Source organism: Hypoxylon fragiforme (assembly GCF_022984875.1).
Source record: "Hypoxylon fragiforme strain CBS 206.31 chromosome Unknown GGS25scaffold_6, whole genome shotgun sequence".
Taxonomy (NCBI): Eukaryota; Fungi; Ascomycota; class Sordariomycetes; order Xylariales; family Hypoxylaceae; genus Hypoxylon; species Hypoxylon fragiforme.
The window spans coordinates 2,216,715-2,243,747 of NW_026054761.1; the positions used below are offsets into that span (position 1 = coordinate 2,216,715).

Below are 27,033 nucleotides of genomic sequence, written 5' to 3' on the forward strand. Positions count from 1 at the left end.
CTATCCTGTTGAGCCGTCGGGGATGACGGGGTAGACTATTCTTGTGTTAGTTTTTGGAGTATCCAAAAAAAAAAAGGGGGGGGGGGGGTTGTGAAAGTTCTCAACTTACACCACGCGCATGTAGCTATAATGGCATATAGACAGATCAGAATAAGGCCTTCAAGCCAGTGACTCTTTCCGTCACCGATCAAATAGTTGACGAGAAGCACCGAGACAAATAGTACAATGACCTGGAAAGTGTCGAAAGCGAGAGTCATATCTTGGTTGCCCATACCCCAGCCAATGATGACAAGTAACGGAATCAAAAGAAGGGCAACCTGCATAGAAGATCCAATGGCAACTCCAATAGCAAGATCCATCTTATCCTTAATGGCAACGGTGACAGCAGTAGCGTGTTCGCAAGCGTTTCCGACGATCGGGAGGAGAATGAGACCAACGAATTCTTCGCTGACGGCACCGGAAGCGGTGATGGCTTCGATACCACTGACCATACCCTCGGCGCAGAGTGCAATAATGACAGTAGCACCAATGAGGGTGGCGAAAGCAACAACAAAGCTGAGCTGCGGACCTTCCTCCTCTTCTTCCTCGCTGCCGATAGGATTTATCATCATCTCACCCAATTTCCCGTTCTCGTCACGAACACCAGCATGAGTGGCGCCTGCCCTAGCAATTCCGGAAGCAATGGCGTTCTCTGGTAGGTTCTTCTTGAAGATCGGCTTGCCTGCGACTTTCTGACTCTCTTCATTAAAGAGAGTAACATGCGTCTTCATCTGGAAGAATAGATAAGAGGCATAGACGATCAGCAAGATCAGGGCGACACCGTGAGACAGACTGGGGACTGCGGTGGGGCTGAGAACAATATCGCCAGAGTTCAAGTCATCGGTGTGGGCGAAGACGGTCGGCACGATAAGACTTCCAACTGCTAGAGCCAGAAGACTGGCGGCTGTCTGGGCTACGGTCGTGTTAAAGAATTGCTCGCGTCGGTTGATGCCTCCACAGAAGAAACAGAATCCAAGAACAAGAAGCAGATTAGACAAAATACTGCCAACCAAAGATGTTTGGACAACCTTGATCTGATTTTGGGTGAGAGCGATAATGGCTACGATTAGTTCCACGGCGTTTCTGATAAATTAGCACTTAATATAAAGTTTTTCCGACTGACAATAACTTACCCGAAAGACGCGTTGATGAGACCACCAAGAACCTCTCCAGTACGCATAGCGATCTCTTCAGTAGCGTTGCTTAGCATCGCAGCGAGCGGAACGATGGCCACGAAATTGACACCAAATACAACCCTGCCATCAAAATTTAGGAAGTGAAGAGCAATGCCTGCCGGTGCTGCCAACAATAAGATATTGATGGGCGAACAGAAGAAGACGCGTTGGATCTGATTCCAGGCCGTGAAAGGCTCGGCTGGTTCGATGTGCTTGAAGAAGCCATCACTAGCAGTTCTCTTGTTGCTGTTCTTCGGCTTTTCTTCCACGTCGGAAATTTCTGGCCCAGTGGTAGTTTCCTCTTGGGAGCCACGATGTCGAACGATACTATTCACATCGCCATCATTCCCAACAGTGGGCGCTTGGGATTCGTATACCTCGCCTTGATCACCATGAGCACCATCAAGTTCCTTGCTGTTCCTCGACGACTGCTGGATCGGGGTTAAGAGACGTCCCGGCGCGCTTGTAGACGGATTAAGTCGTGCCGTGTCACCTTCGCCATTCGCCATTCCTCGTTCCGCTGCGTCCACCGTGCTTGCTCGTTTCGGATTTCCATAGGCGATGTGTCTAAAGGGGTTAAATCGAGCACTACCACCCGAATCGCGACGGCCCATAGCGTGGGCCTTGGCCCTGATTTTCCTTATGTTCACTATATCCATATCCATAATATAAGTAAGTTATCTAAATCTGCCACAATCCCAAAAACGGGTGGTTGTTGAGATTTTGGGAAGCTGATTTGATGGAGGAAGAAAGGGAAAGGGAACAGAAAAGGGCGCAATAAATGGTAACGGGGTTCGGTGTAGTGGAGTAGAGGACAATGACTTGTGGAACAATAATGTGCATAATAGAGAAGTGGCGGGCAAGATAATAGAATATAAAGCGCCTGTTTTGGTACAAAAGGCAAAATTCGTGAATCCCACCCTCAGCAGAGAAGATATAGGGGATATGCGAGTGACAACGTGAAAGATGCTAGAAGAAGCAGGCTGATAGGACAGGTAGGCAGGCTAGACTCATACTTCATCTACCATTGAGATTGAGCATGCGAAAGACCGCCTTGAAGGCTTCTTAATTGCTTTGTGATTCGCAATGGACTTTGCGCCATTTCACTGCCCTGCCTTACCCTCCTTGCTCTGCCCTTCCTTCTTCTTTGTCCACTGGGAATTGGAGGATCTGGGATGTTTAAGTGATGGACTTACATTCGTCACCCATCTTGATAAAGCCCTATGAAGGCTAGTCCTCAGCCTTACTTGAGAAATATGGGGTGAGGTCAATGCAATATCTATCGATTGCGTTGTAGATTTGGGGGCTGAATTGTTAGATTCGGAATATGTATGTAGGTAATCGCCTGACGTCGATCGTATAGGGACTTGTTGCTACTCTAGTCTGTCTTACTCTAGAGCGCGACCTATGAACAGTCCTTGAACCGTAGCAGTTCGAATATCTGCAGTAATTTGATGTAAAGTCAACCAAAGGGAATCCCTTTTGGTAGAGGATATCGAATTAAAGGGGGTTTGGCGGTTAGGAATGTGGTGGTAAATTATGTTGATAATGGCTGGACGTGGTAAGAAATGAGTGAATAAGAAATAGAAGCGATCAAGTAGTCGTCATGTAGGGAGAGGAGTCTACAGAGCGATGGCAGGGCAGAAGATACCCAAAGTTTTGATGAGTTGCCAATAGACAATTGACAATGGAGGAGAGAAAAGGTAGAATTAATTATCAGAAAAGAGAACTGACTTGAAAGCTAGAAGCAATTGTGGAGTGTACGATGAGCGAACTACCTAGTGTACCTTGATACCTTGAAATTGCGATTGGAACTGTGTAGTACAACAGTGGATATTAGGTTCTATATGTATACATACATGTATATGTATGAAGTCAGTTAAGTACCGAGGTCCACAAGATACATGCTGTAGGATGCCTCAGTACACGCATGCCTTTCAATACAAATACACTATATGTTATTCACTGCCCACACACCTCATTAGTTACTGAGACGCGTCTGCTAGAGAGGCAGTGAAGCTTGAAGTTGGCCTGATATAAAATGGAGGCCTCCATGAGATTCTTACCTCATCACTTTATTAGGGAATAACGTTTTGAGTATTTGAATTTACCATTTCCAACATTTGAAATCATCTAAGATATCTCCGGTATCTACACTTTAAAGTTCGATGTTGGTCAAAGACCCCAGTGCCTGTACTCTTGGTGTACGCACTTATGTACTCATGTATATGCAGCCATGTTGTACATGCACTGTACATGGGAACTCACAGGTACTTTGTGGGTCTTGTGTCACTAGCGCCGGGGGGCAAGGCGCTAGCCAGCTATTTTCAAATCTTAATTCTAGGTACTACATACAACGGATTGAAGCTCCCCTTTTTTTTCGGCTGTCAAATTTCCGCAGCGGATATTTGCGAAGGTCAACAAAGATGCAAAACATCAAAGTGCTTACCTCGGTAGGTAACTTAGGTGCTCGCTTTTTTTCTTCACAAGTTAATGATTGATGGTCATGATCTGATGATACCGTAGATATCCCTGGATTTAGTTACATATCTGCATGTGCTTAAGATAGGCAGTGCCTAGTACTGTATAAGGTCTATTGATGTATGTACGTTCAAGGTTCCAATGTTGGTATGAAAGTAGGTACACATAATATGTACGTGTCAACATATGATGCTTTCATGTTAGACTTAAACATTGAAATGTTGTCATCATTGATGGCTTTTCAATCAAGTTGGTTGTTTCACCAGGTTCCTTGTTCCCACATGAAATACTGACGTGGGTGGATGGCAAGAATAACATGCATAATGATCTAATGTGCTACCAATTGTTGTACGCTACCTAGGGTAAGCAGGAAACTAAAGGTTGGATGAAGCTTTGGCCAAGCGAACTTAAGAAGCTTCATTGTGTTCTACCAAGGAGCTTGATGTAGGTACCTGTATAATGTGCTACATGGATGACAAGGATCGCATGGGTGAAGCTTGTTTGATCATTGATAAAGATTGCCCTCAAATTCCTCAATTCTCCAGTTGTTTTTAGAAGTAGTTTAAAACATTATCGACAAACGTGAATGTCATTGAAGAACCAAACACTTAGCAACACAGGATGAGCTGACTCATAAAAGCACCGTAGGTATGTGTAGTAAGTAATAATTAATATATCACAACTAAATATATACTACTAGTACATACCTATATATCGGAAACTCGGACAACAAAATGTTCCGACAACAATCATATGCATGACCTTGCAGCTGTTGGAATTTAGAACATCAAGTTCTTAAGTTAATTAATAGTATTTTAGTATTTCCGATAATTCGGTTCGCGAAAGATGAAAGGCGAAAACAGGTCGTGAGAAATCCCCTGATTAGGCAGGTTAGCATTTAGCGGCAGTGCCACGCACGCATGGTAGCCACACGGATCTTGCTTACATTGAGTTTAGTTGCATCAAGTTGGGTTAGGACTCTTAGGAGAACCCAATTAAGGGGGTAGTTACCTACCTAAGTACATATCCCACGTAAGAGGCTAAGAGCATTCAAACATTGGAAGGAAAGATGCAATTCAAGGCGAACAATGTTGGTATTGGGGTATACATATGCATGTGAGCGAATTCTACATACATGTATCTAGGTTAATATCATCAACATTAATTGATGGTGAATAGTTATCGAGTTACACCAACCAATAGACATCACTTGTATGAATGCATGCCTAACATACATAGCCATCCATCCAATCCAACCATTCCACCATCTGATGTCCTTCAACTCCAGATTCAGCCCCTACCAATCCCATCCCATAGCCCTGCAACCTGCAAGGTCCTTCAGCGATACGCCATACATGAACGTGAACAGCCTAGAATCTATCTAATAAAGACTCTGCCTACCAAGTCTTCAACGCATAATTATAGCCCGTTGTCCTGGACGGAGGAAACCCCGAAAAAACTGGCCTCGTGTCGCCCATGTGTCAAGTCGTATGTGGCTTTGCTATGTTTTTCTGGAAACGTCCGCAACCCTATCATACCAACTATGCAGGGAAGCCTGCAATGAAGCTTTCCCGACGACGGGGGTAAATTGGGACGAATCGGCAGACGTTCATCGTGGCGCATGACGTTTTATCGTGGCAGAGTATCTGACAGTTCACCCGAGCTACTACATATGTAGGTAGGTGAGCTTCCGGGTTACTACCCATCCAACGCAACACTGCACCTGCGCCCAACCTACCTACGGACCATCTACATACCTAGGTTGGCCTATCAGAAATGACCTTCACCGCTCACCGATAATTCTACACCTATCAGGTAATTATCTAGTAAGTAGGTACAGTACATATTATGTACGCCAAAACAGAAAGCACTATGGGAAAACCAAATACTCTTGCTGTAGTAATATAGATGACCTCGAACAACGCCGAGGACAACAGTTGCGGCAAGAGAAGGGCTTTTCCTGGGAATTCATTGCCCAAGCCAAGTTTCTTCATTTACAAATACATGAGGCATATAAGCAGTCGTTGCGTTCAATGTCGCCTAAGACAAGACACTGCCGGATTACAAAAAGCATAATAATATGAAGGCCTAAACCATTCATACCCTGGACATCCTCCAAGACGCACCCTCAGGTGGTCCTTTTCAAGCAACCATACCTAACCATGCTTTTTCCGTCATAGTCCTTGGAGGGTAGCATGTCAGCTTCCAAGATCGTGTCTAGGTATGTTAGGCTGGAAATGCCTAATGCTGAACACTACCACGCCGGAACAGTAACGAACCCGCCAGGTTGGGTGCCGGCGCTCTAGGACCAACACTAGAACCTAATTCTGCACTAATGTTGGTACCCCCCAGGACAAGTGTTGGAATACTAGCATCAGGAACTGCATCAGGCCCCAATGACGTTGCTCCACCCATAGGCGTGCCCGTTATGCCCCTTTCTAACGTTATCTTGTAGAATGCTTCGAGAGCCTTGGCATCGCTACAGAACGTTTCTAGGGTTTCTTTAAGCGCTTCAGGCTCGCCAAGAGGGGAGTTGGCTATTGGTATACATGTTTTGGAGCCACTGTTAGGCGATGGTTCAACCGGTGCTCGTGAGGCAGCAGATGCGAAAAGAACGGGCCTGAACATGGGCGATGAGATTGGCGTCGGTTCAAGGGGTCCGTAACCTGCATGCCCACTGGCATTGATGAGTCGTGAGACGCGTTCGTTGGGTGCTGCCTCGGCACGTGCTTGTGCGGGCTGGTATATGCCTGTGCGATTACTATACAACCTGTTGGCTACAAGTAGGAAATCGCCATCATCGGTTATTTGTGCCATAACCAACCCTGAACGATGTATATATTGGGAATATTGGAAATCCGGCTTGCCCCATGAGTAGTTGACGTCGACGTTGCTAGGAAAGTTGGAGGCAGCCTCAACATCAAGGACGTAGTCGAACTTTTTCAGTAGAGCCTTTTGGTAATAGTACTTCCCTGGGTACGTCTGCGGGCCAAAAGAATTTGGATCATAATATGTCGCAGGTCGTTGGCTAGGGGGTGGCAGGGCAAGCTTGATGCGATAAGGTCTCCGAAATGGATTAACATCCGTGATACGACAAGCCTCTGCAATAGGCACTTCAACGAGACGAAGGCCATGCTGCGCCGCTATGGCTGCCCAGGCCTTGAGTGCATCTTCAATGAGTTTCGCCGTCACGTTCATCCAGTCGATGCGAATATGGTAGCAGTTATCAGGATTGTGGAGCCGGTCGTAATGCAAATTGATCCTTTCGGGGCGGTAGGACTTTTTGCGGTGGTCGACATCGTACTTCATCATCTTGCTGAGAACGACCTTGGGCCTCTTCCCAGTTGGTGTGGTACTACCTGATATCGGAGAATTTTCCTCGTAGATTGACAATGGCTTCTGCATAGCAGCATAGTTCGGCCGAGGCGAGTCCTTCGGCGGGTTCTCTGCTAGTGGCGTCGAAGGCACGGACATGTCTTTTCTCCTCGCGTTGAACCAGCCGAGGGGGTGAGGCTTGGCAAACTCGCTTACGATCTGGTAGAAGAACTGGCCATCGCGAAAGGGATGTCTCCGCTCAACATGTATGAAGATTCCGCGGTCACGATCTTTCTTCGCGTCCTTGCTAGGCTCCTTATCCTTATCTCTCGATCTATCTTCTTCAGTGACCATGAGTGAATTTCCTAGCTCAACTGCTTCTTCACGGCTATCAAGGTCTTCGAAGTTGTCTAACAACCAGGTTGTCATGTCTGATCCGATAAAACAATGGTAATGGATTCGAAAATGCCACCGTCTTGTCTGCATTCTTATTCCTCCTAGCTCAACAGGTTGTTGAATGGCTTCAGCTAGGGCAGCGACATTGAAATTGGATTTTGAAAACCGCTCTCTATCCGACACCAGGCCTTTCCGATTCGTATTCTCATAATTCTCGAATAGGGGAAGGGTCTCCATCTCTGCGGCAATTACTACGGACGAGTCTTCGGTTTTATAGATGATGTCGAGGGGATTAGGGTCTCGCTTACTCGCGCCAGCGCTCTGGAACTGGCGTTCGGATGGTGATAAAAACCTATGCCGTTGCCATAGTTGGGCAAGTCGTTTGATGCCCTCGAGACGAACCTCCTCTTCGTCATCCTCGTTTCGTACTGGTGGTACTGAAGACGTTCGGGCGTGCATTGGTATGAGCACGAAGCGAGCCCGCCAAAATCTTAGGTTTTCGGTCATTTCATCTGTGTGTCCAGCAAGGTAAGAGTCTATATAGTTCCAATTACGTTCGGGTTTGGGAGTCATAATGTCCACATCGATAGTGTGATATGTCTCGTCAAGCAAGGTACGGATTGCCGGCTTGTATAGTGATGATTGATGCATCTCTGCAAGGGGCTCAGTTGGCTTCCGCACGTAAATGTTCACTTCAACTTCGGTGCCGTTAACACACGATAGCTGGTGAATCGTGTTGCCAATACTCATGAAAATGCTTGTGCCATCACCTACGGTCTTGTCTATGGAGAAGACGTCTGCAATTCTCACTGCCTTCTGATCGAATGCTTTAGCCACGGATGGGCCGATCACGACCTGAAACCCATGTGAGAAACGAGCACTGACTAGCTCTCTCAAGAATTCCGCGCGTGACTTGGGCTGTTCTGTGTATTCATCGTCTATCTCTTGGGATATATTGTATGGCTGGCGTTGATACTCGGCATTGAACTGAGCTTGGGTGGGGAAGTACTCCGTGGTCAACGGAACCGCTGCAGGATAGGACAGAGATTTCCACTTCATGACTCTCATCTCAGATGGGCGTGGAAAGACATGCTGCCACCGGCTGAAGAGGATCGAATCGTCGACCTTGTTAACATTTGGGTTGGACGGGTTGAGAACCACCAGCCATGGCGCCATAGCAGTAGTTGGCGACAGCTTGGACGGTAGTTCTGGCACGCCCCCGGCCCTCAGCTTTGAGTTATATAGTCGTTTCTGGTCCTCTTCTCGTAGAGCGTTCGAGTATTTAAGATCTCGGTCATCAGGACGTGCACTCCTAGCGATAGGCGTAGCTGGTATCTGACCGGATCTCAATGTGCTACCTGGATCTAGAATATGTACAGGATGGTTGATCTGGATAGGACGACTTGGCGTTGCTCGAACGAGATCAGTCACTGTATCAGATTGTTCCGATACTTGTACGATATTTCCAGTACTCGCGGCTTTTGAGGACGTTGGACGAGCTGCAGCTTTAACAGGTGTCATCGGCGTCGTTCTGGGGGTTGAAGGAGCGTGAGATCCCGGGCCGGTTGTCTCAGCCCGAGTAACGTTTTCGGTCCTAAGCTCGGCTGTCGCCACTGCGGGGGCTGCGATACCGAACCCGCGCTGGCCCAAGCTGATTTGTCTTGTGAACTTAGGCAATTTCACTGGCAGTGGCTTAGACTGGGAATTCTTGGTGGTAGAGTTGCGCCGAGAAACAGCTCTAGATGTAGAGCCATCTAAGCCGACTTTTCTTGACGAAGTGATGCTAGACGATAATGCTGTCGATGAGCCAGCTGCTCTGTTGTCTCCCACCGAAGTACCAAAAAGGCTAGCATCCTCCATCAACTGCTTTCCAGGGCTCTCTTCCAGCTCCCTGTAGGAATGTGTTGCTGGTAAAGGTCTATTCGCTGGCAGTCGAGCCCTGGATTCGTCGAATTTCTGCAACTGTTTCCACAGCGTTGGATCTCCGACCTTCATCATTTTGTCCGGGATAAATTTCAGAAAGCCGTATACTGGTTCGGACAATGTCTCAGACGCCTTTCGATGCCGTCGTACTAGACCATTGCTACCGCTTCGCAATTTCCTTTCATTTTCAACTTTGCTGATAATGCTAGAATAGGTAGGATCCGCGTGTAACGGGGTAGTCTCAATCTCATTAGTTTCGAGTACGCTCCTCATCTGAAGATCGTAAAGCCTGCATCGAATTGTGAAGTCATCTTGACAGTGGTTGGGGGATTGACTCGAGGCGGACAAGGTGATGCCTTGGAAGGATAAGGATTCCTCTGATTTTCCAGTCCAATAGGAAATATGTAGCCACTGCGGCACGGCGAAGGCCCATTCATCAGTATACAATGCAGAACTTGCCGGATCAACTCGGCCAGACAAGTCAGCTGCCTTCGTAGGTGAAACTGATTCGCCTAGAGTAGTATAGCTACTAGCTAGCGGCGCAGGCTGCTTTGGTGTGCTCTCACGGCTCCTAGCTGACCGAGACTGTAGTCTTTGATTAGCCTCTAGGAAGTGAGGATTTCGATACCGGAATAAGGGGACGGAATGAAGCGGTATATTTGGGATACAGATTAGGTCAATGCCGATACCGTTTCCAACGAGAGCTTCTGTTGTCCGCCGTAAGGATTCGTATTCAACTTCGAACACGCCCGAGCCTGGGCTAATTACGACAATGGATATACCAGTGCGCAGAAGGTCTCTATCTACATAATCATGCGCATACAAAGAGGAAGCCAAGTTGATAGCCTCGAGAAAATTTCCGTGCATAGCCAAAGAAGATTGTGCTTTTATCTTACTGGCTGATGTGCCCTTTATGGAAGAATCGTCAGATAAATCGGTAGCGTTGCCCATGGCTTCTCGATGGTGGAGACTAATATCGCGGCGGAAGACGTTGTATTCCATCTTGAGCTGATGTAATATCCTAGTCCACTCCCCGCTAGACATCTCACTTACAACGACACGATAAAAGTCCTTGAACGGGCGCTTGTCTCCAGATGTCTGGTATCCAGTATAGTAGTCATTATAAAGGGGGGAATTGGCGAACTCTGTTGTCAATCCGATGTCGTACTCAACCCTCGCGAAGAGCACGATACTGACCAAGTGCTTTACTTGCAGCATAGCCCATTTCTTAAACAGGGCGGGCAGGAATCCGTTCACCACCTTGTAAAACATGATTTCCCCTGAACCATCCGAGTCGAAATCCCACATCTCGCGCGCCATTTGTATGAATAGCACATACCTAGCGGATTCGCTTCGGAAGATGGGTCGGGTATTGCGGCCGAAGAAAGCAGATTGGACCTTGCGGCCGTCAACAAAAACAGTACTCACGGTTGCCTTGATTGCGCCCAGGAAGTATACGACTTGGCCCTTGTATACTGTCCGGTCAGCTAGATCGGCAACCGCAAGCCTCCACATGTCAGCGCGGGACATGTACATATCCTTAAAGGATAGCTCAACGTGGGAAGCTTCGTTAGCAGGCGAAAGATGATCAACTAAAGCCAGCGCTACCTGGGTTCCCTTTTTCATGTTAAATGCAACAGCGATCTGTTTGGAGACGTATACCTCGATATTCGGGTGTCTGGCCTTCAACTCCTTAGACATGTCCCTCGCGACGAACATATATCTTCGACTAACATCACCGTCGGCTTTAAGGCCATCGTCGGTAGGAGTAGCGGGAGTAAAGCCTCGGTGATAGGAGGCCTGTCTCATGGAACCATACTGCGAACCTTGCGGTCGGTCTTGGTCTGGCTTTAAAGGGGTGATAGACATCAAAGTTCCAGGCTGGATAGTACCTCCAAATAGATCGAGGTTCAGAAGAACCTCGTCACGAATAACGGACTCATTAATGGTCACGGTACATATCCGTTCGTTCACTCGTTTGGGGGTTGAATTGCCAGATACAGTTTCTACAGAGAGGGGTGCGTCGACGGAAGCCTTGTCAGTACTAGACTTGCTGAAATGTCGCAAATGCGAGGTCCATTGTGTGGACCGGCGTGGTGCCGCAGGTGAAAGAGCGTTATTCCGAGACATCGTGCCTCTATTATCCCAAGTCCAGAATATCTATGTGCATGATTACGAAACGACAGAGAGGGCAGTGAGGGCAGTGAGTATTTTTAAAGAATTCTTTGAATGGGTTACTGACATTGATGTGGAAACAGCTCTGACGATGGAATCTAAAAGTATTGAAAACATTGAAGCATCGAAGCAGTAATTGGTAGAATGGTAAGGTTAGACAAATCTACAAAGCTGTAGGTTTAGGTTGTGCAGGCAAGCTTCCCGATCTCGACTAATCGATAAAGTGGCAGAATTAACAAAGTCGACCGCTTTCCCTTTTAGACGGGGCAGACATGGATCAGCTGCATCCTGCAGGGTAGTTAAGTGGGGTCAAGGTTGAATACCCCGGTCTGAGCACGTGCAGTCTGCATAACTCAACAAATTCCCCAATTTCTTCACCAAATCAATCTTTAAAAGCGAACATCAACGATATTGAAGTACATATAACCTGAACACATTCTATCTATTGAGAAACGAGATCATCTAAAGGACAACCCTTATCAACCGACTCATGTTTCGTCTTCTCCTTCACAATCTTCCATGTCAATTCCATCAACCTATCCGCCAGTGCCTCATCCTGTGAGAGCGTGCTCCCAGGCTCCGGTACAGCTGACGGGCAAATGTATTGACCCGACTCCTGAGTGTACGTTGCGGCAAACATGGTCGAGACAGCACCCTGAAATTGGTCCTTCTTGAACGGTTCCAAGCCGGCAGCCATTGCATACCCGCCCAACGGGTACGGTTCGAAAATATCTTGTTTGCTCATCTTGGTGCTCACAAACCCGGGGTGGGTTGCATTCATGAGTAGCTTAGGATAGCCCGCGTTCGTTACCGTGCGTGTAAAGAACCTAGAGTATAGAATACTTGCAAGCTTGCTACGACCGTATTGGATATTTGGTCCAAGGTCTCGATTCAACTCTTCCAAGCTCTCAAATTTCGTGTCACTGGGTGTTGCTTGGTGTAAGTTACTCGACTGGTTGGAAATACGGACGATATCTCCCTTCTCTGCCGTCTTCTTCAATAATGGAAGCAGATGAGATGTTAGAATCACATGGCCCATATGATTAACAGCCATATGTCTGTCGACACCATAATCGGTGAGTTGGTAAGTCATAATCCCCCTTCCTGCATTGTTAATTAGGATGTCGAGCCTGTCAGTCTTCTTCTTGATGTCTTCGGCGACATCCTTGGCCTTAACCCAATCTGAGAGATCACACTGCATCCAAATAGTCTTGTTTGCTGCCTCTTGGCCAAGATCTTTCGCAATACACTCTTTGGCGCTCTTTACAGCCTCCTCGGACACAGAAAGTATGAATATTTTGGCGATGTTGTGCTTTAACAGCGTGTAGGTACAGCCGTAGCCAATTCCCTCGCTTCCGCCTGTGACTACAGCGACCTTGCCTGTCAGGTCGGGAACCTGATCCAAGCTGAATTGATGGGTAGCAAGATTTGGGGCTATGCCACCCAGGTTCTCTGCAATAGTATTCTACTGAGGGTCAGCAAATCGGGAATTAGGCTTGGGGGTTTTGAGAAATACGTACCTTTATGGTGTCCATGGTCCCTGCTACTACTCCTCGTCGCTGATGAGCTGTCGAGAACGTGTTCAAACTAGGGATAGCATTCAAGGAAGGCAGACTGGAACGATATTTGGCAGGGCGAGCTAGAGAGGTTCGAGAAAGTGTCACCCGAAATGTTGGGAAGGTATGCATCTTGTCACGCTTTTTGAGAGATTGCAAGCTGGCATTACAAGGGAATTCCTTCCACCTTCCTTGCAGTTGACCAGTAGCCAACCCTATTTTGTACGAAGCATCAATCCATCGTATCCCGTTCAATGACGCGCTGACAGGGTGTTGGCGTTGAGTCTACGTCAGATGACTGCGTAGGGTAGGTAGGTACCTGCCTAACCTAGGTGATTTAGGGGTCCAACTTGATGAATCATGTCAGTTCTTGCTAATCTCAGATCCCACGTTCATACTTAGTACTACCTAGGGATGGAGAAGGTCTGAGAGATCTCATATTTACTCCATTAGTTGTCTCGGGAAGCCGCGTCCATACTAGGTATGCACCTAGGAATGTTGGCATCATCTTCATCGATTCCCACATATGCAGTGTCACTTTTACCAACAATTGAACCTCTTTTTTTTTTTTGTGTGTAATTTCCCGAACACGTGCAGCAGTCTCTACTCATGTAGGAATTAGTTAGTCAAGAAGGTGCTTAATATGAACGGTCTTCTACTCTCTGGATCACAACATGATCTGGAATCCATGGCATCAAGTGTCAATTCATGACTACTTATCGTTTTTATTTTATTTGCTCAATAAAACATCTTCATATTCTTACGCAAATGAGTAATACAGGCTATCACAGATGAGTGGTACGAACCACACTTTATTATTTCATCCCCACGAATCATTCAAGGTTGGGGAATAGATCTCGGATGTACCTGAGCTGGATCTAGCAGCTAAAAGTGATCGATCCACCATCCAATTCCCCCACGTTGTAAGCGACCCAGTGAGCTGGTCCTTTCGATTTTGATGGGTCTGTGAACATTCAATAACATCTCCTTTCCCATGCGCCCTCAAAGCTGACAAGTAATCCTAGTGGGGAGGGCCTAGTATGCATAGATGTATCACACAAACATATCATCTATAGAGCGCGCAGGTATATGTGCGAAGCTATGGGTATATATGACTTGAAGCTTACAGATGTCAGATATAGCCTTGACGAAGCAAACGGTGCCAACGAAGGTGTCTTAGTAAGTACGTCTTATTACGACCGGGGATGTTTCAAGGTTCCAAGGTTGGCCAACCAGTGCATCGGCCAACAACGATCCCCATCACCTGGAGAGCTGGAGCAACTGGTGTTTCGCGGTTGATTCGAAAATAACTGGGGTCGTCAGCGTTGCGCCGATTTCTTGCTGGATAAATTGTTCCAGAGATTTATTCAACAGAAATACCCATCGTTTTCTACCCCGTTTTCTTCCCTACGATTTCTCAGAAACACTTGTATGCACCTGGACAGAAACAAGCGATTGTGACTCAAGATCCGGCAGACACACAAACACTGGGTGCTTGCCTACTTATGTCTGTCATTGTCTGAGCCTACTTATGTCTACTTAGGTACACCGTGCGTATTGTATTCAGTTCTATGCATAATAGACACGGATTTCTCTCCGATTTTCAGGTTCTACACAGTACACAAAAGAATTACTAAACAGCGAAGGATCCATTAATGATTGCCTGATTTTCTTACTTTTCAATCTTACCCGCAAAATATCGAAATTCCTTCCCTTTTTTTCGGGGCTCATTCATCAACTTTGCACACATCTTTCCTTCGGGGGCCGAAGTTCTTAGGTAGCCAAGACAAACAATCCCCGAACTTGTTCCCACCCGGCCCCGGATCGTTATCCGATCAAAACCTATTCGGCCATGGGAACGTTCACGCTTTCATCAAAGCAGAAGCTTTGTGCTATTATCTGCATATCGTTCTCTTTCTTCGTAGCGGAGATTGTTGGTATGTTATGCAATCTTGAAATAACATCTTCGAAGATGAATCTAACTCTTTCCGATAGTGGCCTTCTATACCAAGTCGCTCGCTCTACTTGCCGATGCCTTTCATTATGTATGCCAGATATTGCCGTTCATGCATAGGTGCTCATAAACATCGCAGCTAATATAGCACTCTAGATGAATGACCTTATCGGCTTCGTCGTGGCCTTGGGCGCAATCCTTGTATGCTTGAAAGAACCCTCATCAACATAAACGTGAATAGTTTAACTAACGACCAACAAATACAGGTCTCGGAACGCGCCGAGTCGCCCACCAATTTTTCTTTTGGCTGGGCACGCGCTCAGCTACTCGGTGCCTTCTTCAATGGCGTTTTCCTCCTTGCCCTCGGCATCTCCATCTTTCTTCAGTCCATCGAAAGATTTATTGCCGTCGAACGTGGGTTATTACATCTAGGTTCCATGGTGTGTAGTCCTGCTAACAAATTAATCATAGGCATCGAGAGCCCCAAGCTTGTTCTGATTATGGGATGTGTTGGATTAACCCTTAACATCATCAGCGCAACTCTGTTGCATGAACATCATGGCCACGACCATGGTGGACATGGCCACTCGCATGCTCATGGTAGCTCTCATACTGATATACACGAACACGATCACGACCAAAGCCATCGCCACGTTAATGTCGAGTCGGGCTTACAAGGGACGGAATCCTCTGGTGATGATCGAGATGTGGTTCCCTTAACTGTCAGTACTCCCCTCCCCTCCATGCTCTATTTATCCTCTGCCTTTAACACGAGAATTATAGCCCATCAGCGCTCATGCGGAGCACCGCCACACCATCGTGGACCTGCAATCTGCCGGTCGCGATCTCGGCATGATGGGAGTCTTCATCCACGTGATCGGCGACGCATTCAACAACGTCGGTGTCATCATCGCCGCTTTGGTCATCTGGCTCACGACTTCCCAGCACCGCTTCTACGCTGACCCCGGCGTGAGTATGGGTATAGCTATTATGATCCTACTCTCTTCGTTCCCTCTTGTGAAAAATAGTGGCAAGATCCTCATGCAAAGCGCGCCCAAGGGCGTGGATCTTGAAGACGTCAAGCATGACCTGGAGAAGGTAAGTTCATTCATTCATGGGAACCCACCGTGTTTTTTTCTTTTAAATCTCGGGGCCATTTCGTATGCATACGGACACTGATAACTAAACCATGATCAACAGATCCCCGGAATCGAGTCCGTCCACGAGCTGCACATCTGGCGTCTCGACCAAAAGAAAGCCATCGCAACCGCCCACGTCGTCGTGTCCAACAACAACATGACGGACTTCATGACCCGAGCCCGCACTGTCGGCGAGTGCCTGCACGCCTACGGAATTCACTCCGCGACACTGCAGCCCGAGCTCGCCACCCCGTCTCCCTCGGTTAGTAGCACGGAGAACCTAGTTGCGAGACCAATGGTGGTAGCCACTGCGGCTCAACAGGCGACGGCTGCATTACCCACGAGTGCGTCGATTAGAAGACGGCGCCCGGAAATGTCGTCGACGCCCTGCCAGATTGCGTGCGGGAACTTGTGCGAGAGCTTGACATGCTGTAATGCCGACACCATGCGTCTTTAAGGGGGCTCTGGTGGAAGGCGAAATCGGTGATGGTTTCGTAGTAGGAGTTGGTTTGGACTAGGTTTGTGTCTTGCATGTTGGGATCGAAACTTACGGCTGGAATAGGGGCTTCATTGGTCCAGTAGCCGCATAAGTAGGTACAAATGTGCTTCAAATCAGTGCCTAAATCACGGCCTGTTCATGATATGATATTAAATAATAAAAATTCGCAGCAGCGTGAAACTATCTCGAGTCCAAGAAATGAGACACCCGGGCATAGTGAAATCAGGGGTTAACTTATAGTCTCTCAGCGTGCTTTTGTAGCCTTGTAGTTGAACATCTATCTACCTACCTACGGACCTGGTAAAGGCCTATAAGTCATGCATATCCTCTATTAAGGGGCAGAACTCTGTCATCAAACCATCTACTCTTAAAATCATCCGCCCTCATGCCTTTGCCTCAGCCCAAGCCTACAGTCCCTTACCCAAAATATAACGTCCACCACAATCCCCCACCGTTCCTGAGCGGCAAACCCGCAAACTCTCAGCTCGTCGACCTAACCTAAGTTTGACGCACGATGCGCTATGAACCCCCTTTTTCAAACTGTTCGAGTCCGTCCCTCTTTATTATCATCTATCACTATCCGTGGGGTTACCTACGTGACGATCGAACGCGGGGAGGGGGTGTTCGCTCGGATGCGGATGTGACGTAGGGGGGTTCCGACAGGGCTGGGAGAAAATCCTCCAAGGGAATAAATGGAATGGGATGGGATGGGATGGGATGCCGAACGATCCTTGAGGTTCGTTCTACACCTACTAGGTCATATCATTCAATCCCACCTATCATCGCCCAACATCTAACATCTAACGGCTCTTGCCTGCCTATGTAGGTAGTCGGGTATCTATGTATATTCATACCTGGTCTGTATGTATGTATGCAACGCAGGCAGGCAGGCAGGTAGGGAAACCAAAAAACAAAAAAAAAAGAACGCATCAAGCTTGCTTGGCCCTTTTGGCTTGTGCATTGCAGAAACAGCCCGCGGCAGGAATGCGCAGCTCTGCTTCCCCGGGACCACCATCATTTCTGCGCAGGTAGGTAGGTAGTATCCCTATTGCAACGTCCGTCCGCATCGTGACAGGCAGGACCTTCTTGGGGACATGTGCCTGCATACCCTTTACGTAGGTAGGTTAGGTAGGTAGGTAGGTACACGAGAAAAGCACAGCGCCCTTTTCAATGTCAGTCAGGTCTCTGTTATCCATCCCCCCCCCCTTTTTTTTTTTCCATCCTCAATGTAGGAAACTGACTTTGCCGACGCCGGAGATGAGGCGGTGGGTGATATGCGATGCGGTTGGGAGTTTTTATTTTACATGTCGACGAGACATATCACGCGTGTGTAGGTACCTAACATAGGTACATAGCAGCACATTTTGATTTGATTTTCAGCTTCGATATGCATATTTTATTAATTACTGTCCTGTCTACCTAGGTAGGTAGTTTTATCAATCTGGCACATGGTATGTACACACACATCACATAGTTTAAAGCCAATGCCAATATTAACGCAATACAATATTAGCACAAGACCAAAAAAAAAAAAAAAAGTGAAAGGTGAAAAAGGGGAGAAAATAAATCCACCGAGTTGAAGTAGGTTCTTGGGTTTTCCCACCTGCTCAAGTCGGGAAGCGAACCCGAGGGGCGCCGCCGCAGCAAAATGCCACTGGATTCCGTAAGTGCAGCCGACAGACAGACAGACATAGTTATGTATGTATGTATGTACGTATGTACAGTATCTGCGAACTTGACTGCGTAACCACACGTACATACGCACCGCACCCCTCCTTTCTTAGGAGGCAGGTATTATTATTCCACTCTCTTAATCCACTAGGTCAAGGTTAATCTATTCACAGATCATTTCTTTCCTTTTTTTCCTTTTTCCTTCGAGTAAGCATGTTTGTTTCTTCACGTCTGTAGGTATGTATCAGTATCTTGAGGCCTCTTTCGTTTTCGTACCCCTCTTAACCCCCTCCGATCTTTCTCTTTTTTTTTTTTTTTTTGACGTAGTATTCCATTAGGTACGTCTTTTTTTTTCAGCCCTGCTATATTATACTCTAGTAACATCGCGCATATGCGGACCAAGCAATGCAGCGCTACGGTTGACGGGGTTAGGTATATGTAGGCCTTTAACCTAAGGTTAGGTAGGCATGTAGAATATGTAGGTCCCACTAGGGTCGGCAAATTCCTAAATTCCATCTGCATCTGCGCACTGCACTGCACTGCTGATGAACCCCCTTGACAATGACAAAAAAAATATAGGTATTATTACAGCGCAGGGGGGTTTAGTTAGTTATATTACACTATTATTTACATCCCTAACCTAGTACCTTCGGCGCCGACAGCCGAGCAGCTTTTTTGACAGCACCATAAACACGCTCCCGTATGTAGTATGTAGCAGCAGCAGTAGCAGCGAAAGCGTTCCTAGGTACCTACACATACACACGTAGTTATTCTGGATAAAATTGAAAAAAGAAAGGGGCATAGGACGAACTTCGGCCCGGAGATGGTCAAGTCAGCCTACATACATAAAATATAAAATACATCAACGGTGTTACGACGTAGCTATTGTAGCTGCTCTCTGTGTTACCTGTGGGCAATGGCATCATCAAGCACGACGTTGGAGGATTCGGATCCGAGATTTTCCTCCATCTCGAAATCTGGGTGTCGTTACACACTAGCCTAGGTACGATACGAGTACAATCGAACATCCGGATCCTATCCCACCTAACCTACTAAGTATAACATATATAATAGATTCCGTATGAACAATAAGCTGAGGAGCTGACGACTCTTTCGAGTACAGGCCAGATCCCAGCCCGGTCGCACTGTACAATACAATATGTAGGTACAATACATGTGCCGATTATTACATAGTAGCATGATCAATGGCGGAAAATGCTAGATTGACGTCGGGTTGAAGTGTTCCTTTCAGCTTCGTAAAGGGCTGGCTGGCTCGCGTAATTCTCGTGGTGGATTGACTTTTACGGGGCTTATATCATACCTACCAGGTACCGTCCCTGTGTAACACAACGGAGAGGCTATCAGGCTATCGACGACGTTGAGAGGGCGAAGATAGGTAACTACTCCTCATTCGTTGTTTCCGTAAAGGTGCTGGCTGCGTGCGCAAAATCCGTAACGTCACCTCCTTATTGGAGGTTGTTCTCTTCTGTCTACCGAGGCAGTGACGTAGTGAATGTTCACCTAATCATATCTTACCATCATCTGCAGATGTAAGGGGTATGAGCATTCCATAACCTGGTGCGGTCATGTAGAGGGGGAGCTGACAGCCTACTACCGGGTACGTAGGCCAAGCAGGTTTCCAAACAGCTACCGGGCCTTTCCTACATGACGTGGGAGCTCAGCTCGCTCATCAGGTTTCTCATGCGGCTGACGCTGAAAGCGGTATGCTCATCTGTATCATCATGGCGGGGAAAGGGGACGATGATTGCGTCAAAGCGTTCACGGTCTAGAGGTGGAATTCGCCTATCTAACGCCAGCAGGCCCTGGTATTATTCTTCGTGGAGTTGGGAGCTGGTGATCTATCTCACGTATGGAGGCTGATACTTACTTAGATAGGTAGGTAAAATACGGCTATTATCACACGTTGGAGGTATCATTTCGCGTAGGGTAGCGTGCGTGCGAATATCATTGGGCCGTTGGAGAAGGGACGCAGACATAAATAATGATCACCCCCTTCCCACTATGATGCCATGGACATGATGCAGATCACGTATGACCGTGGGAGGTACCGAAGCAGCGGAACAGATGTATGTAGCATCGCATTTCGTGAATCATCGTTGCAGTGCAATGATGAAGTGTGAGATGACAAGCATACATACATACGTACATAGACAGATGCGTCGTTCAGGGAGATCTTATTTACCGAGATATGTAAGCAGAAATCCCATTTATATTATATGCTCAGCAAACTTGTTAGATCCCGAATGACGGTTTGTTATACACAGGGAAAACATATCAACGGCAGGGAAACTGTATGCGTGTACGAAATAGCTTACTAAAGCAACCCGAATGCAATGTCAGCCGTATTTTCGAACGGATTGAAGATTTCTTGCTATGTCCGGGTGCCAAGGAGAGAGTAAGACAGATGTTGGTGAGGGACGAATAAAGGAGTACGAGACATTGCTGCTTCTATTCGCTGGATACTCGACCAATAGCTTTACATCGACATTGGCGTCAAATTAATATTGAAGAGGTACTCGTCAGCAAGCAGCACTTTTATTCCAGGACCAAGACCTCCTTCCTACCATGATATATGCTAGTTATCGTTCGTTTGGATGCCGCTTACCGCACCTATCGCGTCTCATCGATCGCGATATCTGGGTCATTATCCCAGCGCCATTCGACGATCTGTGGGCGGGGTACGACAGTAGGACATCATCATCTTCCAAAGGCCGACTCTGACGTTGGGGACTCAATCTAACAGAAAGACAGGGGAGGAGAGGGTAACTCTTATATCTGGATTTTACCAACGGAAATTAGTTCAGCAATGTTCTAGATATCAATGATCGTCGACGGTGCGCTTTGGTAGCTTTGTGTGAAGTCACTCAGATCTCCACACAGGTACATTGCGTATGTCCAGGAGCCGGGGAGGTTGGGCCGCCGACGCTGATCTCGTCCCTAGATCTTCGGTCCAAGCCGCCAATCGAGATTGAAGGCAAGATCACTGGGGAAAATCATGGTGCTATGAAGTATCAACTTGTTTCGGTGCTCTGGGTAACTCTGTTCTAGCTGGTGCACTTGCCGCCCACTTTGCTTGTGAACTGAAGGGGCATCCAGACTTTGGACGAGGAGAGCTATGTGAATTTGATTTGAAGGATTACATGTCTTGACTCAACTCCAAGGGTAGGTTATCTGAGATCGCCGGCAGCGGCGTGTCTGATGGGATCCTTGGTCAGAGCTCTCCGAGAAGCGATGTGAAAAAAAGCTTTTGTTCTTAAGGTATTCCGCTTTCTCCTTTTGACCATCGCCTAGAAAATGGCGCATTTGATTGACCATGTGTTGGACATCAGATCTTTAGACTGCTAGCGTTAAACCGGTAGTTGAAGCGCAATGCTTATGATGACTTTTATGGAGCTCCCGCTGGGTACTGATGAAGGTTTTTACGTTCATTGGTGAATCCATACGGAGTTGAATTTTTTGGTTCCTGGTAATAAGCTGGCCGAAAAAAACGGTCGAGTCCGTGTCTCTGCGGAATCGCCGCAGGGTCTACACTAGATGTCTGTAGGCGGCCTTTTGTGTGGATCACCGAGACTACCTTATGTAGTAGGAAACCGGCAAGTTCGGCATATTAGCTAGGTAGGTATTTACTTAAGTAGGTATCTAAATCACAATATTGCCTACGGCAGTTTCTTCGGTGATATGTAATCCGTCGAGTCGTTGATGTGAAATTGTAATGTGAAGGTTTGATTTCCACAATTAAGAAGTGACCCGAGTGCCAAGGAGATGTGAGATGAGATAGATATGTAGGGTAACGTGTTATTCAACGTCACTCGGTGCTGGATAAACTACATAGGTAGGTAGGTACCTAGCAGCAGCATATGTAGTGGCCAGGATCTTTTGCCGACGGGAAATCATTATAGGCTAGGAGTTGCTGTTGTAACCAGCAGGCGGGCGGAGCTGACAACTTCACTATCATCATAATCAGAAAGATATTTCCTAGGTAGGTTAAGGATCTTTGATCATAAGTTTTAACTTACCTTATCGCCTGTTTTTTTTTCTCTTTTTTTTTTCTTCTTCGGCGACAAGGTAACATAGTCCATAGTAAGTGCCTACTGGGTGAACTATTTCGCTGGGTTCCGACGTTGCATATCCAAATCGTGAGGATCTAGATAGGTTTCATGACTAAATATTCCGAACTGGCCCAATTTTCTTTGCATGTGAATTGCCCAGTGGGATTTCTTATGTTAGTAAAAGACCTAGCCCTGCTGTCAGCTAACTTATTATTATCCTATTACGTTATTAGATGTAACTAGAAAAATGAATGTGTCCTCGGATACGACACCACGGCTTGGCCTCGGATCTTAGAACAAGCTGAGCCTCATGATCGGATCGCCTAGGGAATGCTTGTTATAGTGACACAAGTATGACAGCCGCGTCAGCAGCGGATGTCGATGAGATGCAAGACATCTACTATGTAGGTATGCTGCTCGGGGCTGTCTACAACGTAGTGCAAAAAGAGCTTGGTAAGCCTTGGTTGAGCTGATACCTCCTCCTAGTGCCTCCTCTTCGTACATACCTCTAGATATTCCCCCACGATCTGGGATTGAGGTTGACAGTTGTTCACCGCCGGGAATTTGAACAAGTTGCTCAGGGATGTTTGCTCCATCTACCTAGCGTATGCTATGTAGTAGGTTAGAAGAGGGATGATTGTCGACGCACCATGCCCGCATTGCATACCTAGAAGGTAACTTAAAAGGTAACTAAGCTCTGGGAGTTTAGACTACTTGTAGGGATGTAGCCTAGATATAGTAATGTACCCTGGAAAGGTAAACGCGTGACCATGTGAATGCCATGTGCGCGCGTACACTGGCAAATATAATTGTCCCAAATGGACACCGAGCCAAGATCAACCAGAGGTCATGTTTCTAATCGAGGCGAAATCCATGGAGAGGATTAGAGTACAATGTACTATCATAGTAACAAATATGAAAAATTTAATATAGCATGATCAGAAAAGATGTATGTATGTAGTAACAAGCAACGAAGAGGAATACTACTATGCACTTAGATGTGTATGTTGTAGTTGTACTAGGTAATGTGTGCTACATGCGGCACGGTTAGACAAATGATGAATTATCTCAAGGCTACATAACCTTACTATGGCCCTATGCAGTTATCGTAGTGAGATAGAATCCACAGGTCCATGTGTGTAGGGCATTTTAGTGCATACTAGGGTATGTTAGAGCGTATTTAGTACCTACCTAGGGTAGTAAGTTAAGGGTCCCGAAGGTTTATGTAGGCTTACCCGAAAGGAAACAAGAAAAACCGTCGCATGTGCCAATCCCGATTAAGGATAAAGCAGTGACCGGTTTTCTCAAATTCTCATGGCTTAAAAGGGAAATGCATGCCATTTTTATTATCATGCCTATTACCTATCTGGTAAGTACGTGGGTACCTAGTACAAGGCTGTTGAACTGTAATAAATGAAAATGATAGATACCATAGGCCCTGAACGGAATGCGTCTTATTTTAAGAAGGGGTCCTTACAGCTTGTGGATCCCTTGCACAAAATATTCAAAAACACGCTAAAAAAAGAACTTAACCTAAAAGAGCACCTTTTTTTTTTGCACAAATCTCTAAGACCCCTGTCATTAGCTTGTACTACGCTGTAAGACCTATCTCTTATTTTATGCAATGTACTGTTTAAATCGGGTCCAAAGCTAAACTATAAGGGGTTTAGCGCCCCACAAAAGAGCTCTTATTTTCCTGTATGCAAGACAGGTTGATTTCAACCTGTCTTGCTTACAGAAAAGCCTCTTACAGCGTCGCACAAGCCCTGACAGCCCTTTTAAAGCCCCACGCAGCTGGCAAACAAGCCATTACAGCTGGCAGGCCAACTACGCAACTAGCTATTTTCAAATATTAATACAATTACCATTCAATTATTACAAGTGTCTTTTAATAATTACAGCTGTTATTTTATTTCTTTCCATTTTATTTAAATTACTACAGCTGTGACAGGTCTTTACAGCTGTCGTCAGCTGTTGGCTAGGCTAGCCGTATTCAGTTTAGATTGATTGCAAGGGATAAGGAAGATACATTTGGATTCATAAGATTTTATGTGTGGGGCCAATGTATCTTTTTAAGAAGAGCCCTTAAAATAAGACGCATTCCGTTCACAGCCATAATCCTGCAATCCATAGATGATCCGATGAAGCCCAATGACAAAACAGACAAAATGTTGGAACGGGCATTGGTGCCTTACCGTCCCGCACACGATACATACATGTAGGAGTATCGATGTATTCGCCGTTACTTAACCTACATACAATGACTACAAGTACAAATTACTTGTGAATATCTCGTTACCTACATAAGGTGTTGATATTCGGCATTAAAATGCTGAAATGTTTATCATGTTATTGACACCCGTAAGTTTGATATAGTTATCATGAACAACTGCAATGCTGAATTCACTGCACTACCTAGGGTTGTATACCTATAACTACCTACATGTAGTACTTCATCGCTAGCATAGGCTGCACAGCACCTGCTCTATTTTCCTAGGTCGCTAATTTTACTCATTTACATCAATGCATGTGCTGCTACATATGTAATGATCAACATTGAAGCCCTGGAGGTAACTGCACCTCACTACATTAACTCTCAAGGCACATGCACTTCCATCAGTGATCATACAATACTATGTAAGTACCTAGGTATCTTACCTAATGTAGCACTTGCATGCGCAACCACCACCACACCCGCTAAGTTTAGTGTATTGGTTCAAATCCATTGGATAATCATGGCCTACAGTAGCCTGGACAGGTCCATTTAAACGGTTCTTAGAGAGTTGCCTAGCGCCTAACCTGGTCTGCGAATACGTACATACACTTAACTACATAGTACATCAAACATTGAAATTGATGCCCTTTTAAGTGCTTTAACATACAGGAAGCATCGCTATCCCTGTGCCTTACCCGCTACCGCGCAGCAGTTAAAGCTGATTGATTACCAACCCTAAGGTCGAATAGGTATAATCTCTCATTCACCGCCAGATCGCATCGAATCCTTTAGACCGACTCCGGAACCAGCTGTCTGGTATGAGAGAAATCTGCCATCTTTTAATCCTGGTTTTCTGATATCTCTCAAACCTGGGGTCGCCCTTGATAGGTACTGCCTACACTATCGCGATACACGAGCGTCTGCTGTAAATAAAGTAAGATGATCCATACAAGGGCAGTCTAGACGTTCGAGAAGACCATGGAACCCGCCAAATGGATATGCTACCTAGCACTAAGTACTAGTTTTCATCTCAAGCCTGCCCACTACGTATGTACGTAGCCCACCTAGCCCACCACCTAGTAGGTACCCAGTAGTTCTGCTTGGGAACCACTATGTGGATTTTATTGTCACACGCCGGAGGGACTAAGGGACTGGAGTCGCACGTTGAGGAACAATGGGTTTGCGGAGTATCTGTTCACGTTCTGTTTGCGTTTATAGAATATCAATATGGAATACATGCATAGTTACCTATCTACATCAACATGAATGTATGGGATGTGGAATGACTCTGGAGGAATGTCTACCTAGTACATCCATGGAAGTACCTATTTGCATACATGGCAGTTGCATTATGTACTAGGTACCTACATAATACCTTCCTACAGCCAAGTTCACAAGGGCATCTACAAACATGTCTGTGTACTACAAATGTACATAGTTATATGCAGGTCGCAGACTCGTAGCTGATGTTCACCCAATTTTTCTATCAGATAGGTACATGCTATATTTGTACTTACCTACTTCGTACTTGTGAGATTAAACGTCATAATCGACGGTCTATGCTTCACAGTTCTTTCCTTTCTTTGACTTGTATATCTATAATTATTGGATTGTGATTGGGTCTAATCTAATATCCAATCCTATTCTAGTACATACCTTAGTCAATATTCTGCTATTTACATACATATATGTACGTACCTACACTACCTAAGCGTTGCTAGGCGTTGACAGCTTGGGACGGCTCCTCTCTCGCCTACATAAATGTTATTAGAACACATTTGAAGTGTGGTAGGTACCTAGGTTACTACTAAAGTAGTAATAGTTAGTACCGTACCGCACCGCACCGTACCGTACAATACAATACAATACAATACATACCAGTGACCCTGGACCTTACACATTACTATTACCTATTGCTCTATTGCTCTATTATTACTCGCAGCAAAGAGAAGAGAGTCAGAGAAACAGACGCACCTCCTCCTTTCATTTTCTCAAAATCGCTACATACCTTACTACCTTAGCCTTCCAAGCTGTCTTGTCTTGTCCTGTCCTGTCCTGTCTTGTCCTGTCTTGTCCTGTCCTGTCTTGTTTTGTCTTCTTATCAAATTCATAAATTTGACCAAGAAGCGTCTCATTGACTAATGACGTTTCTTTGAAAGAGACTCAACTTCACGTTACCCCCCTGTCTGTCGTATCCAGTCATCTCCGATTACGCATATTTGTCACGTTGCTCTCACGAGTCTTGATCCAAACGCGTGCTTCGTTGCTTGCACACATTGCATCTATTGCACACATAATAATACTATTATTATTACTATTACATTCTGTCATAGAACAGCCTCAACTACTGCTATCGCCATTTTCCACCTTTTCGATATTCTAAAACCTTCGACTCCGTTTTGGCCTAAGGGTCCCTTCGACCAGT

At 46.1% G+C, this 27,033-nt stretch overlaps 5 protein-coding genes across 5 annotated transcripts; 1 reads left to right on the plus strand and 4 right to left on the minus strand.

Annotated features, from left to right (window-relative positions):
* GGS25DRAFT_522965 (Calcium/proton exchanger) lies at positions 1–1,879 on the minus strand (the record flags this gene model as incomplete). The annotated part of the gene is made up of 3 exons (XM_049264338.1): positions 1–35; positions 110–1,122; positions 1,173–1,879. The coding sequence occupies 3 exons, from the start codon at positions 1,877–1,879 to the stop codon at positions 1–3; spliced, it is 1,755 nt and encodes a 584-aa protein (XP_049115844.1).
* A 3,975-nt stretch (positions 1,880–5,854) lies between these two features.
* On the minus strand, positions 5,855–11,676 carry GGS25DRAFT_333923 (vacuolar membrane-associated protein IML1). Its single transcript, XM_049257919.1, has one exon. The coding sequence runs from the start codon at positions 11,457–11,459 to the stop codon at positions 5,937–5,939; it is 5,523 nt and encodes a 1,840-aa protein (XP_049115845.1). The 5' UTR covers positions 11,460–11,676; the 3' UTR covers positions 5,855–5,936.
* A 270-nt stretch (positions 11,677–11,946) lies between these two features.
* Positions 11,947–13,192, minus strand: GGS25DRAFT_522967 (NAD(P)-binding protein; the record flags this gene model as incomplete). The annotated part of the gene is made up of 2 exons (XM_049264339.1): positions 11,947–12,969; positions 13,025–13,192. The coding sequence occupies 2 exons, from the start codon at positions 13,190–13,192 to the stop codon at positions 11,947–11,949; spliced, it is 1,191 nt and encodes a 396-aa protein (XP_049115846.1).
* Positions 13,193–14,320: 1,128 nt separating this feature from the next.
* Positions 14,321–16,888, plus strand: GGS25DRAFT_334027 (cation efflux protein). The gene is made up of 7 exons (XM_049257921.1): positions 14,321–14,997; positions 15,056–15,105; positions 15,171–15,215; positions 15,281–15,428; positions 15,486–15,736; positions 15,798–16,112; positions 16,215–16,888. Exons 1-7 carry the CDS (start codon positions 14,913–14,915, stop codon positions 16,608–16,610), a joined length of 1,290 nt encoding a protein of 429 aa, XP_049115847.1. The 5' UTR covers positions 14,321–14,912; the 3' UTR covers positions 16,611–16,888.
* Positions 16,889–18,102: 1,214 nt separating this feature from the next.
* GGS25DRAFT_495890 (uncharacterized protein) lies at positions 18,103–18,470 on the minus strand (the record flags this gene model as incomplete). Its single annotated transcript, XM_049261484.1, has 1 exon — positions 18,103–18,470. A coding segment is annotated over exon 1 (266 nt), but the record flags the coding sequence as incomplete, so codon positions are not given.
* Positions 18,471–27,033: the final 8,563 nt, after the last annotated feature.

What these genes read in the sequence shown, in the direction of transcription:
- GGS25DRAFT_334027 (XM_049257921.1), top strand. Translation starts at nt 14,913, where the DNA reads ATGGGAACGTTCACGCTTTCATCAAAGCAGAAGCTTTGTGCTATTATC. An exon ending in CTTCGTAGCGGAGATTGTTG is followed by an intron (nt 14,998 to 15,055) that starts GTATGTTATGCA and finishes TCTTTCCGATAG; the next exon opens with TGGCCTTCTATACCAAGTCG. An exon ending in TCAAGCATGACCTGGAGAAG is followed by an intron (nt 16,113 to 16,214) that starts GTAAGTTCATTC and finishes CATGATCAACAG; the next exon opens with ATCCCCGGAATCGAGTCCGT.
- GGS25DRAFT_333923 (XM_049257919.1), bottom strand. Translation starts at nt 11,459, where the DNA reads ATGTCTCGGAATAACGCTCTTTCACCTGCGGCACCACGCCGGTCCACA.